Source organism: Pholcus phalangioides, unplaced genomic scaffold (assembly GCF_987345545.1).
Source record: "Pholcus phalangioides strain wild (caught in Gottingen) unplaced genomic scaffold, Ppha-v1.0 ptg000028l_1, whole genome shotgun sequence".
NCBI classification, from domain to species: domain Eukaryota; kingdom Metazoa; phylum Arthropoda; class Arachnida; order Araneae; family Pholcidae; genus Pholcus; species Pholcus phalangioides.
Genome location: NW_028301618.1, coordinates 7758641 through 7774418, shown reverse-complemented (window position 1 = coordinate 7774418; position 15778 = coordinate 7758641). Strand labels below are relative to the sequence as shown.

At 38.1% G+C, this 15778-nt stretch overlaps 1 protein-coding gene across 1 annotated transcript in view; it reads right to left on the bottom strand.

Annotated features, from left to right (window-relative positions):
* Positions 1-4174, bottom strand: part of LOC149067879 (galectin-4-like) — a 68156-nt gene extending 63982 nt beyond the window's left edge. Inside the window, exons 1-2 of the mRNA XM_089252305.1 lie at positions 4023-4174; positions 466-506 (exon numbers count right to left, since the gene is read on the bottom strand). Coding sequence (XP_089108431.1) covers positions 466-486 — 21 coding nt within the window. The 5' untranslated portion in view covers positions 487-506; positions 4023-4174. The remainder of the gene's footprint in view (positions 1-465; positions 507-4022) is intronic.
* Between the last annotated feature and the right edge of the window lie 11604 nt (positions 4175-15778).

The following is a 15778-nucleotide window of genomic DNA, read 5'->3' as shown; positions in this document are numbered from 1 at the left end:
TGATGGAAGTAAATCAGTACAGCGTTGTTGGTAGAACCCCAACGGATGGAAGAAGCCATTGTCATCAAAAAATTTTGGGGCGGCTGAAAAGTACATCAGTAATTTTACAGATTTGCAAGGAAATAAAATAATTTTAACAAAGTACAAAACTTTTCTTGTTATTCGGCAAAAATTAGTATTGCTCAAGGCTCTCAAGCACAGCGCTCTATCTCGCTTGACTCTTTCACGTCAAGAACTTGCGAGTTCTGATGAAATATATGAAACCGGGCATATTAAATATACTTGTTTTATAACTTCACTGAAGTAATTAAGTTTGAAAATATTAGCCAAAAACACATGTGAATTAACGATAAAAGATCAAGACAAAATCACGAATAATCATCCGAAAAGGAACGTGATGTCACGATTCTTCTTGTTACACTTCCCCATCAAACATCCAAATCAACTAACATCAGAGATACTTACGGGATTTGTAACCGACTCCATCACTTCTCTTCCACCTATTCCTAAACAGACGGAGGAAAAATACTTATAAAACAACGAGCAGGCATTTTTTACAAAAAGAAACCGATACATGTGGCTTCAACGCCTTATTCCACAGCAACTCAACCAAAGAGGTTTGCACGACCGACTCGGATTTTTTTTTTTTCAAATTCGGCACACGGTGGTGTCGAGGTATGAGAATTCCCAAATCTTCAACGACCTGCTCCGCATATTTGTGGAGCCATTGAAAAAACGGTTTTGCCCTGGTGTTTTGTACAGGAGCGATAGGTATCTATGAAAACAATATGTTTTTGTATATTCAGAATAAAAATATTGTAACATATATCTAAGAAGAAAGTGGGAGAATCATATTACATCTTGAACTTAAGTTCCTGATTTTATCTAAAGTCCGCTATTATTTTGAACGAAAAGCTTGAAGAACCAGGGTTTTTAATTTTTTCTTTTGCAACAATGGTATTTGGTGAAACTTTCTGTTCAATGAATTTCTTTGTGTCACCTTATTTTTTTGAAAATATTTTAGAAAATCGAATTTCGGCCATTTTGACAAGGCACGCAGATAGAGCTTTTCATTCCATTGGAGGAACAAACAACAAGTCTGCTACTCGTTAAAAAAGATTTTACTTTAGAGCCATAATCAAAATATTCATTTCCCAAAAGTCTAGGGCATATTCAAAAAGTAATTGTTGGAGTGAATTGTTTTCACAATGCATGTTGTCATTATTAGAACTGTGATTACCATGCTGATACGGTATTGTAGGAACTACCATAAATGAAAAATGTTTTCCACTGCGTTTTGTACTGTCCTGATTATGGAAGAGACAGTTCAAAGTCATTTAAACTTGTGAGCTTACATGCATATGGGCGGGGGAGACTTCAGGTGCATGATAGGTGATTTCTTGACAGCTGGTAACTGTTTAACTGATTTATGTTGTATTTTCGCCAACACGTTATACACCCCCAAATTCTGTAGTTTTGCAAATATGTTCTTACATTGAATTTTGACTGCACCCGATTGTGTTCTTGACAGCGGCTAGTTAAGTATAACAGGTTGTTGTATATAATGATTCTGCATATATACAGAGAAACCCCTAGTGACGGTCATTCCTCAGATGCGATCAACTGTTATGTTGAATTGTCAAAATTCATCATAACATTACATTAACTTAATCTTAAAATAGTTTTAATTGTAGAGAAAAGGCAAAATCTATTCAATATAATAATCTTATGTTTTATTTGTGCAACGGAATCTTGCATAATTAATCATTTGATTATCCCTATATTTAATTGTATATATATTATGGTACATATAATAATAATAGTGGAAAGCAAAATCTATTCAATAAAAAGTTTAGGCCTTAAGATACAGTTATACACGGTACTGCTGCCTTGGGACCCCAGATGAGAAACACGGATCGAATTACAAAGGGTTGTAAGAGAGTGAAGGAGATGGTCATCGAGCCATATAAGGTAATGTTTGTTTTTCAGGGTCCTTGGCGAGAAGAATTTCTCCGAAGGTCTTAACGGTCGCCTCAAGATTTTCCCCTTTTTCTGTTGTACCTCATTCCCCCTCTCTCTCTCCTTTCTCCGCCAGCTGTAAATTAAAACGCCGAATAATTCCCTTCAGGACCTGTACTCAGTACATTTTCAAATAGTTTTGGATCGCCAAGTGGCCTTTTTAACATACCCTCTGGCAAAATTCGCTCGCAGTCTCTTGAGATAATTTCTACGCTACTGTCGGAGGAGAATTTTTGCTCTCGCTTGTAATCAACGATGTGAACTACTTTTCATACTATGAGCGAGTTGTATGTTCGCTCGCTGATAATTCGAATTATAAATGTGCTAGTTGATTATTTTTGCCTACCGGAAATGCACGATGTACACGTTTTCGCTCTCCGGTGTCGCGAAAACAGTATGATGTGAAATGTGTACATTGCGGAGCGACCACATGACAGCTGACAGCTTCCCGAGGGTTCGTCCACGGGCCAGCACACTGGCTTCTAATAGAGACCCACCACGAATTCACTGTGAACGACCACCGGAGTAAAGACAGAGGCAAATATGTTTTACATCCCCAGCTCGTATTTTCTCTGAATTTTAGCTATATATTTCTGTGTACTTGACAGCTGCTTATTGTATGCAATTGATCCATGATTCTTCATTATATTTCCTCTCTTTGTGAGGCTCCAGCACATATGTTTTTATATCCCTTTTTAAAGCAGTTTTCCCAACTGCTAAATATGTTTCACACTTATCCTCGAGGCAAATCATTTTATTGCCCATCTTCTGTGGCCCTTGCAAATATGTTGTCGCGTTGGTGGCCGTTCTCCCGCTTTAACTCACTCCCCCCTTCAAGATTAATTCCCTAAGCGATAAGCTTGAGATGGTGTCGGTTCATCCTTGTCCGTGACATAGAAAAATTGAATAGAACGGCTCTCAACTACAATGTAATTATCACCATGATCGGTGAAAACGTTTTTGGCCAGAAATGTTAGACAGATTAAGGTTATTAAAATAATTATTACATATATCAAACACCTTTGCTATCAGAGGAACAATTACTATAATGAGAACTAACCGCTCTATATATATAGTACAAATTACTATTTTGTTAATGGCGTTTGCCTGATTCGCTGCATCAAATTCCACCTTATTCCGCAATTGTTTCAATGTTTATCGTGTACATGTATTGTATATTATAAAAACGTATATTCTATGCAGAATGGAACTCATGTCCTTACAAAACATGTTAATGAAGCACTTCATTAAATTTAATTGAGTTACAATCACGAAAATAAAATATATCACTTGTTCCCTCTGAGAAAAATGGGTGCTAATATGGTCAAAATCGAATTTTTTGAATAAGCTCTAGAGCCAAATCAAAATATATATTTATCTCTATTCATTTCCCAAAACTAGATTCTTTTTAATGAGTAGCAGACATATGTGTAAGAGCTTTCCATTCCATTGGATGAACAATCTGCGTGCCCTGTCAAAATGGTCGAAGTCGAAATTCGATTTTCTGCTAAATTTCCAAAAAATAAATAATTTGACACGAAGAAATTCATTGAACAGAAAGTTTCACCAAATACCATTGTTGCAAAAGGAAAAATTTAAAACCCTGGCTCTTCAAGCTTTTTTGTTCAAAATAATGGCGGACTTTCGATAAAATCAGGAGCTCAAGATGTAATATGATTCTCCTACTTTCTACTGAGATACATGTTAATATGTTCTGTATATTCCGAATAAAAAATATTGTGTTTTCATAGATACCTATCGCTTCACTACAGCTGCTGTACAAAAAAAAAGGGGCGAAATAAATTTTCGGTTTTTCAATGGTTTCACGAAATTCAAATTAATGTAGCTCCACAAATATGCGGAGCAGGTCGTTGAAAATTTGGGAATTCTCATACCTCGACAATACGTGTGCCGAATTTGAAACGGTCATGCCTCTATTTTTTGGTTGATTTGTTATGGAATATATATATGTGTATATAACAATAAGAGATCCAGTTACTTACAAGTCAATTAACTGACAGCTTATCTCAGTTGGTAATTAAGCAGACAGAACGTAGCCGGAACTATGAATGTGATGACGTTTGCTTTTCGAAATGAAGGTCCAAGAAAAGAAGGGAAAACTCCCTCTCATATCAAGACCTGCTTATCTCTCTTTCAAAGTAACCTTCTGAAAGAGTCGATTATCAGTTAGAGTTCTTTTTTCCTTCAAAGATATCTTTATTCACGATAGAGAGAAAATGAGAAACAAAGTACAAACATGAATTACCTATCTGTAATCAGAATCCGCATGTGAGACTGCATCCTGCACAGATGCCACTTCTACCGAAAACGAAATAATACCGTTAAACTCAATAGCATAACCGAACACACTATTGAACAAATATTTGATTGATGACGAACTATATCTGAATTATGACATGAATGTCGCTCTCCACTTGTTAATACAAGATATACGGAAGACTGGATGTTGTGAAGATATTTATTATTTGATCGTCCGGCAATCGAGGGACCCGGGTTCGACTCCCGGTAGAGGCAGAGATGAGTTTTTTCCTTCCTTAAAAAATTAACATCTCAAATAATAAATATCTTCACAACATCCAGTCTTCCGTATATCTTGTATATCTGAATTGTTGCAAAGCTTCACAAAAAACTTTTCCGCGCAACATAAGACAAAACTGGTTCCAAAAAATAATTTTTGATTCGGACTGGACTGACCTAGTAGGTACTTACGCCAATAAAACCACACTACGCCATATAAAAATAAGATGACTTGTTCTTGCCATGCCAAAAAAGTAAAAGTACGCATAATAAAAAAACGATGTTGTGAATTTACACCTGCCAACCTCAGAAGAAAAAAAATCAGTCTCTGTAAAAAGCATAACACGGCACATTTTCTAATTTTATGGGAAAAAGAGGTACCCTATTAGAAAATACATAATTATGTATCAGAGATATGGTTTCCTTTATAAAAAGGAACGCTGCTGTTATGTTTTGTCAAAGATAAATTTCGCCAGTGCTGATGTCATTATGAACGCGTTTGCGGTGCATTGTGGAATAGATTTACGTCACCATCGTTAAAGGTTGATTTTTCTTACAGCGTTACTAGCAATCCTCGTTATCGTCATCGCTACGCCTAGCGTTAGCTAACGGAGGCTGGAGACCACTCGTTAAGCTTCGCGTTACGAAAATAAACATGGCTGCCGCTTGAGACGAGAGCACAGGCGATGATCTCGTAGGATCGAACACTTCATTTTGAGAATTCACCTGGAAGCCTTCGCAGTTTCCACACGATGAGTTTTTTCGTCTAACGAAACCTTTGGTTAAGGACCCCTGCGAAGATCTTCCAGTGGAATTGGACCCGCTGAGAAACATCGCAAGCACTTTACCTTTAGAAATTAAAGTTCGATTTTTATTCATTAAAAAAAATCAAAAAATATCCGAGCATTCTATTCGATTTTTTTGCTCTCTGTCTTTATGTTTGGGACCGGTTTTTGGCAAAAAGGGGAGGTGCTTATATACATTAAAATACTGTAATCTAATTAAAGTTGTTGCACATTCATGTCGAAACCCCATTTTTACATTGAGTTTTCTCGTTTCCGGCAGCGACCAGAGAACGGTTGGTCAAGACTGCGCGGTAGCTATGTCACAGAGTTCGGTAAGCATTTGCATACATGCGGTGAAACAAAAGCTATCATTAGTCTTAAGCAAACACAAGATATAATTTTTATCTCCATCTGAATATCCGGAGATACAAGCCAAGTTCAGGGCTCTCGGGAGGCAAGAGATGCGGACTCTCCTTCCTACGCTTTCCCAGGTGTGATAGGTGTCATTGATTACACCCATGTTTCTCTCATCAGCTCACACGACAGCGAGACTATTTATGTTAACCGTAAGGGCCATCACTCCATAAATGTGCAGCTAGTTAGTAATCTTGGTTTTCCCAATTTGCTTTCAACTTTTCTAGACTCATCACGTGTTATACCTTCATCTCATTTCTTTTCAGATTTGTGATGCTGATATGAGAATCATGAGTGTCAATTCAAAGTTTTCAGGCAATGCCCCCGACTCTTTGTCAGAGCAGGGCAAATACCCGAAATGACACAAAGAAATGTCGGGCAGCAGTGAAACCTGGACCTCACTCAACAATCACTTTCGAAATGTTTACTGCCTTTATAACGGTTTGTTACTTTTCCAATCCTCCCAGTAATTGAAGAAAACACGGGCAGTGCCGGGTATTACAGCTAATAACATTAATCTTGCGATTGTCCATAACCCTTTTGTTACTTAATTATGGTACCACTTGAGACTCAACAACTAATTGTGAGGTCCTCTGCTCGAGGCCCCCCCCCCCCGGGCCGCGTCCAGGTGGACCCATGAGTTAAGCTGGTACTGGCCCAGAAGTGTATTGCAGGATGTTGTGTATTGCTGTGAGCTTGCTATATTCATACCTGCCTGTTCTTTGTTCTGGGTAACAGCGGGTAAGGAAAGTTTGAGAACCAATGCCATAGCTTTTTTGATAGACATTAGTTTTTTTATATAATTCTCCATTTCCTATATTTTTTCCTCATGATTACTTTCATACATATTTTGACTGCAGGAGACAGTGGATATCCTCTGAAGCCATGGCTAATGTGTACCCCTGTGCCCCATCCAACCACGCAAGTGCACCGAAAGTATAATGTGGCACACCGGAAAACAAGATATGTTGTGGAGAGATGCAACGGGGTATTGAAGGGACGTCTCCGATGCCTGGCCGCAAGACCTTTCAGTACAGCCCAACTACACTGCACAACATCTGCATAGCAAATAATTTGGGAATGCCTCCCGATGATGATGAAGATGCACTGTCAAGCCCGAAACACGATGCGCAAGGTCCAACGCTCATTGCATCTTCACAGAAGGGCCACTGCTGTGGGGCATACTACGTGTGCACATCACCCGGGAAAATTTCTCTTGAATTCTTTTGGGAGAACACCATAAAAGTTTAATAATGCAACCAATAAGATTTTTTCATCAAAGTTTTGTAAAACATCTTTGATCAAACATTATAGTATAATCTCTGCCTAGCCAAGACAATCTATAGCAGGCCTCCCCGCAAAGCTCGTGACTTCACTGAAGGTGGTCATTTCACATATAGCTATTGGATATAGAATGAAGGAAAGGCGGTGCATGCGTCGGCCTGCTATATCCCACGGCTACAGGTGTGCTAAATTTGTTCCACACACTTCAACCCCTGAACAAAAAGCAATTCTCATGAAAAGTTCAAAAGAACAAAAAGCAATAAGTAACAATGGTGGTGGTGGCACTCATCTAACCCCTATTGGTGACCAAGCTTTTTATGATGCTGGACAATGACATCATCTGTATGGAGTCAACAACTGCCTGACTGTGTTGCTGATTTGGTGATAGTCTGAATATGATTTTTTGGGTGAGTGAAGGACTTTGATTTTTTTTTTTAAATTGTTTTCGTTCTGCGTTTTGCTCCTGCATTTTGTGTCCAGTTTGCTGGCGATTGCTGACACATAAAGACCCTAAAACACTAAGTAAAAACAATGTTTGAGAGAGCCAGGTCGCTCTTGTTTTGCATTCTTTGCACCATTATTTTGGGAGGCCAATGTCGAATTTTAGTTTCTCCAAATCGAGTCAATTTATTACTTGGGGAATCTCGGCAGATTCAACAAAGTTTATTCAGTCATAGCGACCCTAGACACCAAAGTTTTTTTTTCATATGTTAGCTATTTAGCGTATAACCTTCTCTTCCCAAGGAAAATTTTTCAGCAGGATACTGACTTTGGAGATATTAAAGAAGCCCCCAAGCGATGCAGAATTCAGTCATCTTATCATATGCATAGTAAGATGAGGTTGTGTTGTGATTATAGAATGGTCAATGCCCATACACTACCAAGCGATCTCTGCACATTGCAGAAACATAATTTCAGCCGCTGAAAATGATCCAAACTTCTTGAAGTCCATTGTTACAGGTGATGAAACCTGGTGTTTTCAATATGATCCTGAAACAAAGCGACAAAGTGCGGAATAGAAGTCACCAAATTCACCGCAAGCCAAAAAAAAAAAAAAAAAAAAAAAACAAGAAAAGTTCCATCCAAAATCAAAACAATGCTCATTACATTCTTTGATAGTAAAGGTATTTGTTCCAACTGGACAAACAATTACAGGGCAATACTACTTAGCTGTTTTAAAGCGTTTGTTGGCCAGAATTCGTCGCACTCGTCCAGACTATAGGACTGAAAGCAGTCGGTGTTTGTTACACGACAATGCACCCAGTCACACCTCCCTTACCGTTCATCGATTTTTGGCAAAAAATAATGTCTGTGTGTTGAACCATCCACCGTATTCACCTGATTTAGCACCCTATGACTACTCCTTATTTCCAAAACTTAAAATGAAGTTAAAAGGGTGTTATTTTTAGGATGCTTCGACGTGTGCTTTGCAGGCCATTCCACAAAGTGATATACAACAGGCGCTTGATTCATTAATAAATCACTGTAAAAAGTGCATTGAAGGCGGAGGGTCCTATTTTGAATAAAAAATCAAAACAGGTATTAGTTTCTTGTTTCCATTTCTTTTTACAGACCCAGTCTTCAAACTTATTTGATGCACTGTGTATGTGAAAATCAAACATGGTTTATCGATGCATTGTTCCAAATTGTTGAGGAAACTATAAGAATGGTCTTAAAGTTTCCACATTTGGTATTACAAAATATGGATTTCAGCAAGACCACGAGAGTTCAAAGTTAAAAAAGTTCAAGAGTAAGTTCACTTTTTTTTTTAACCCATTCTAATAATTTTCATGCAATGATGAAAAATGATACAAGTGAAAATTTACAGGAACCCCCCAACACAGTGGTATTTTATATTGATGATTGTTTTTTCGTACTGCCAGGTATGTGAGCTGCATTTTCCTCAAATGATAAAGCGATCTGTGGAATTGTTTTGTGAGAAGACGGGCAAAGAAAAAGTTCCATCAGAGCAACCTCGATTGAAAAACGAGGTTGTGCCTTTTCTCTTTGATGGCTGTCCTAAGTATCTTCAACTAAATTTCCAAGAGAAAACCCCAAAGAGAAGAGACAGCGGCTGAATGTAATCAGTTAACAGCAGCAATTGAAGAAAGCAGTTTAACACATGTACATCATAGAAAAATTGAGAAGCTTATCAGTTGGAATCACTTCAATTAGTAGTGATAATTTTATATTCATTAGTGTGAATATAGTAGATAAATGTTCCTTTCTATATGACAAGAGTTATTGATCGTAATCTTGAACTAGATATAAATACCTCTTAAAATCGGGCAAAATTGAGGATATGTATTTTCCTTTAAAGATCACTAATATTATTAGTAATATAGCAAACTCTATAAAAAATATTGTGAATGCCTTTCAAACGACAGATAAAATTTAATTAATGGTATTCTCAAACTGCTACAGGAATTTGATTAGATTTATTGGCACAAGAACCACTTTGGTCAAACTGCGCCAAAACAAATGGGTATAAAATTAAGAAAAATTTGTCCTTTTGTCATATCAATAAAGTGAAACTCACATGATAAAAAAGTGACAGATTGTAAACTATAACTTGTTGCAAAAAACAATGGCTTTAAGGGATTTAAAAATGTGAGATGTATCGCAATGGTCAGATAAAATGTCACAAAATGAAAGACGACTGACCAAAAGTGGTCGTAAAATGTTGTGAACAAGTAGAAGCACGAGTAATGGTCAATGGACTTGAAATGGAAATGAGGGCACTGCGGTTGCCTCACTCTCGATAAAAGATACTCTTGTGTGAGGCGACTGTCCTAAGGCGTAACCGGGCGAGCAGAACTTCCTCCATTCGGTTAGTCCTGCAGCTTGAATGCCAATGGCCAAGTGTGGGCTTGATGACATGTAATTTATTATTTACTTGATTATTCCAATGCTCTTGCCAGCGGTGATGCATCACTTCTCGGAGGATAGAGAAGTGGTCGCTGGCAGGTAACCAAAAGGCTATTGTTAAAGTTGGTTGTTCGAGCTGTGGTGTCTGCTTTCTCATTGCCCGGTACCATCATGAATGAGATGACGAAAGTCATGAAAAATGGCATGAACAAATGGATAAGTGTGAAAAGTGAAGGAACACAGTGTCTGTAATGAGCTTAGAGTCACTATAGATGATGTATCGTCTGTGGTGTTTCAGTCGTATATGACGAAGAGCCTGAAGGATAGCATACAGTTCCACCGAATAGAGAACGTGTCAGGTAATTTTAAAGATGTCTCCTCACAGCAGATGTAGGACCGTCATGCCCAGGGCCTAAGGTACAGCTATTGATATGACATCTGCTATGGTGGCTCTAGGATACGATGATAACGACAGAGAGACATTTGGCAGAGACTGTTCCCATGGTACAGTTGTCAAACTGGGGCCACGCGACTGATGTCTATGTGCAGTTTTTCTACAAGTGCCCTCATACAGAGACCGTAAGATGGAAAACATTAAGGATGAGCAGCAAAAAGTCTATGAACTGAGGGGTCGAAAATTACACGATGAAGTGGATGATCTGGAAAAGATTTCATTTTGATAAAATATTTCAAGTACAGTTGCTGGTGACTTGTCAGTGATTGCTCGTTGCACTCGACATAGAGAATCTCTCCATAGGAGATTTGGAAAGCTTCAGAGCAAATCCGAAGGGCGAGATAGTGGACTGCGTAGAGCACACTCAGATAGCTCCGAGGTGCTGACCCATATACAACAGAGCCGTAGTCAAGCTTTGATCTTATAAGAGCCTTATGCAGGTGAATGACCGAATTACGGTCTGCTCCCCATGTTGTAGAAGAGATGATCTTCAAAAGATTCATCGTCTTCATGCAACAAGCTCTTAACTGTGCAATATGAGGTTTGAAAGTAAGATTCTTGTCAAATGTCATGCCCAGGAATTTAGTATTTGACTATTTAGAAATAATTGTGGGTCATCATGAAGCTCACGACGCTGGCAAAAGTGCACAGCGAGTCTTGGCAGAGAAAGAGAAGCCGTTATCATGAGCCCACTTTCTGATCTTGTTGAGAGAGGTTTGTAACTATTGACTGACCTCATATTCACTGATTGAAAAAATATTAAAAGATCATCCACATAAAGTTCGTCAGTGACAGACAATGGGAGTTGGTTCAACACCCCGTTGAGCTGCAAAAAATAAAAGGTAACACTTAAAACATTACCTTGAGGTACACCTTGTTCTTGAATTTGAGGAGTTGATAACGTGTTTCCGATCCGTACCTGGAAGATGCGGCGAGCCAGGTCTGAATGAAAATGGGCAAGTTGCCACGCAAGCCGCAATTATAAAGGTCAGAAAGAATTCCGTGCCTCCAAGTACGGTCATAGGCCTTTTCTATGTCGAAAAATATGGCAATCATATGCTCCCTCTTTACAAATGCTTGTCTTATTGATGTCTCAAGGCGTAACAGATTGCATGTTGTAGACCTGAACTGTTTAAAGCCGCTTTGATGTTTCGATAAAATAACCTCAAGATATTGTTAACCTCAAGGTTAACAATATCTATTATCGCCATAAGGTGATAGTTGACCATGTGCTCCATAAGTTTACATAGACAACTGGTCAAAGCAATAGGTCTGTAACTATTAGGTTGCTGAGGATTTTTGCCAGGCTTCGGGAATGCAAGAACAATGGCTGCTCGCCAGGTGTCAGGAAATGAATGACTGACCCTAATCCGACTAAATAATATGAGTAAATGTGACAGTGATTTTGGCGAGAGATGTCGAATCATGGCATAGTGAATGGCATTGGGGCCCTACAGCTGAGTCATGGTTCTGTCAGTTTCAAGACAGAGCAGCTATTGTAACAGCTATTTACGATTTGATACCTTAGTCAGAACGTTTTCCTCAGAGCTTGTTAGTCATTTACTTTGCATCATATATTAGAGAAAAAAAGAGTAACCAGTAGGTACACTGCAAATAAAATTGCTTTATCCCAATTATAAAAATAAACATATATATCGTAAATTTATTTCAACATTCTTGTTTTCTTCACAATAGAGTTATACAAAATCCATGCCATTACATAAAATATATTTTATGAGTACACATATAAATGATAAACAAAACATTCATTACCCGTAAAAAGACCGAGGCATTATTTTATAGGGCAGGTGGGGTGGAATGGGTACTATTGCTTTTTGTCATTACTAGTAATTTTGCACACAGTATGATGGTAAAGCATATATGTAATTTATCAACTATTCAACCTTCATTTTAACCTGAGCATGTTTCATATGCTTCAGAAGAATTTTGACATTTTTTATCAAGAATTCTGGTGAATAATTCACATTTTATGAAATTTTTTCGTTTATTTCATCGTTAATTTCATTAGACCTTTTTAAATTTCAAACGAAACACAGATAGCTCCTTGTGACTTAGTTTGCGATTTCTAGAAATCGACATTTTTGCGCGATAACTCAAAAATTAATTAATCAATTAACTTGAAATTTGCAGTGTTATAAGTACTGGCATGGTGATGAAAATTAACCAACAGAGATTTCAGATATATGTTTCCATAAATATTCGATTTATAATTTTTTTAACAAATTTTAAAATTTAAGTTCAATATCATTAAGTTGATGGATTTTAAATATTTTGGTTAATTTTCATAAATGTTCTCTTCATTTTGCATCTGTTTTAATTTTGCTAAAGTGCTATCAACTCATCAACTCCTGCGCGCAAGGCAATGATACATTTTCACATTTTATGTGTTCGCTCAATTTTAAAATTTTATTCGGGGGAAAAAAATAAAGCTATCAAGTTACTCGAAATGATAAATCACACGTCAAATATTATGAAATGTAATTACCAAGTTCCAGATATATATTCGTTATTAAATAATATTTTTAATGTAATTTCTAATAAAGCATACTTTTGGGGTGAAATCATGTTAAAGGGTATAAGACCCCTTAAAAATTCCAAATCAAAACGAAAAAGAGTGCAAGCGAAAGTAGTGAAGTTTTAACTTCTGAAGAAGTTGCAATGCAATTGCAACTAGAAATAGAAAGAGTAAAAAAAGAGTAATAAAGTAAAAAATTGAAATTCACAGAAAAGTTTGCCCAGCTTAAAGGAATCAACATCAAAATCAAAAGAATGTAGGCCTACATCAATTATTAATGAAGTGAATGATATAGACACATAAAAGCTCATACAACTGAGATGAAATTAAAAATAGGTGACTAATATGATGAAATGATGTCACTCTCCACTGTTCGTACAAAGTATGAAAGCCTGGATAACCAAAGATTTTTTCTTTCCCAACTACATCTCAATCTCCGCTTGGTTATCCAGGCTTTCGTACCTTGGACGAACAGCGTACAGTGACATCGTTTCATTGTTTCTCTCTCTATGTCGCCATTTGGGGGCTAACGTCGTAAGAGCTATTGGCTGTCCATGCACTGTCCTATTCAGCATTCATACATATGCTCTAAGGAATGGAAATGTCTGTCCTCTGTAGTTCAATGGTTAGAACACTCGCCCGGACAGTGAGAGATTGGCGGTTTGATTCCCCACAGAGGAATGTGAATTTTCTTTCTGAACTACATCTCGATCTCCGCTTGGTTATCCAGGCTTTCGTACTTCATAGGTGACTAAGTTCTAGTAGAATATTTAGGGAAAAAAATTCTTTCCAAGATTTTCTTTTGCATTTTGCGGAAAATGTGACCGTAGCTTAAACCCTGCATCAGACCCTTTTACCTATGTTGTGAAGTTCCTTTATGAGTCATCTGTAGGAAATTTCTATGCTTTCCCAAGCGAAGGTGATGAAGTATAAACTGACAAAGAAAAACTTCTCGAAAAGTTTAACCATAATAACATTTAACAATCGAGGTCATTATGTATTTGATGATAAAAAAATAGGCCAATATGGTTATCAATGAATAATTTGATCTATTACAAAAATATAATACACTAAAATTTTGGTTATTATTTGCTTTCAATGCTTTAAGTTAATTACCCATTCCACGTCATAGGGTGGGGTGGAATGGGTATAGAAACAGCCATCAGGAAAACAAGTTTTTTAATTAATAAATAATCTTTTGAAATATAGTCAATGAAAATGTGATGTTTATACACTATCTACCAATAAGTATTTGGACACCTGTGATAGAAAAGAAAAACTAACTTTATTCAAAATCAATAGTTGGTAGAGCCTCCACGAGAGGCAATTACAGCGTGAACCCTCCAGGGCATACTTTCCACAAGTCCTTGTGTGACGGCTAGTGGTATTTTCTTCCACTCGGCTTGGAGAAGACATGTCAGTTCCTTCACCGATTTTGGACGGGTAGGGCACCCCTTAATTCGGCGATCCAACTCATCCCAGAGGTTCTCGATAGGGTTCAGGTCTGGGCTCTGGGCAGGCCAGTCCATTCAATGAACCCCATTGGCACCATACCAAGCCTTGGTTAACCTCGCAGTATGACAGCTGGCATTGTTGTCCTGGAAGTAACAGGGGTCTACCCCGTAAAACCGCCACAACGTAGGAAGCACATTGTCATCCAAAATAGTGCAGTAGGCATCTGCGTTGAGCTTACCATGAATGGGGACCAAGGGTCCCAGTCCATACCAGGAGAAACACCCCCCAGACCATAATTCCACCTCCACCGAACTTGACTGTTGGCACAATGCATTCTGGCAGGAGACGTTCTCCAGGCAGACGCCAGACCCAGGCCCTGCCATCCGAATGGTAGAGGGTGAACCTTGATTCGTCGCTCCAAAGAACCCGTTTCCACTGATCTACGGTCCAATTTCGATGTGCTTTGCACCACATTAACCGAGCAACGTGGTTGGACTTTGTGATCAAAGGCTTATGGGCAGCAGGACGACCATGAAAATCAATCAGATGTGCTTCCTTACGGATGGTATTCATTGAAACAATACTCCCGGATGCCTGTTGAAACTCCTCGCGGATGAGGGCCATCGGTTGGGTGTGGTTCTTCCGAATTTCTCAGGACAGCACCCGTCGGTCTCTATCTCCCAGTTTCGTTGGTCTGCCGACTCGGGGCAAATTCCGACAATCACAGCTCACCTTCCACTTCTTAATCACATAGGCCACTGTCAATTTTGGGTACTTCAGCTCGCTAGATATGTCCCTTAAGGATCGGTCATTTTTGTGATACCAGATAATTATACCTTTCTCGAAATCAGAGAGCTCCAAACTGCACGGCATCTTGCATGCGACTAATGGCGATGTTGTTTCCTACACGATATATACCGGCGGAGGGCGTGACGTATCTCAGGACAGCAGATATCGTCATTTGCATAGGTGTCCAAATACTTATTGGTTGATAGTGTATAAATAACTTATAATGTGTAGTGTAAATACTAACTTATTACTTTTTATAAATTCACTTCCATTCAGGAATGATTCCATAATCATTTCAAAAACTCATACTTTTATACCCATTTCACCCAACCTGACCCTAATACATAACTGATCCTAGCGACCATTTTCTCTCACACACACACACATAGCTGCCAACCGTGAAAATTTTGTGAGATTTTCATGCAGATTTTTGAATTCTATAGAGAAAAGAAGAAACCCCAACCTAGAAAAATATAAGTAGAATTTTAGCAAACAAAATAAGATGTTTCTAGTCTAGAATCACCAATCAGATCAAAGCAGTGCTCACAAACTGGAGGATCATTGGTCTTCCTTCCCCCAAATGCAAGATTGGATTTTCTTTTTATTGGCGCAAGGCCCAATTAGATCAAAGTGCAA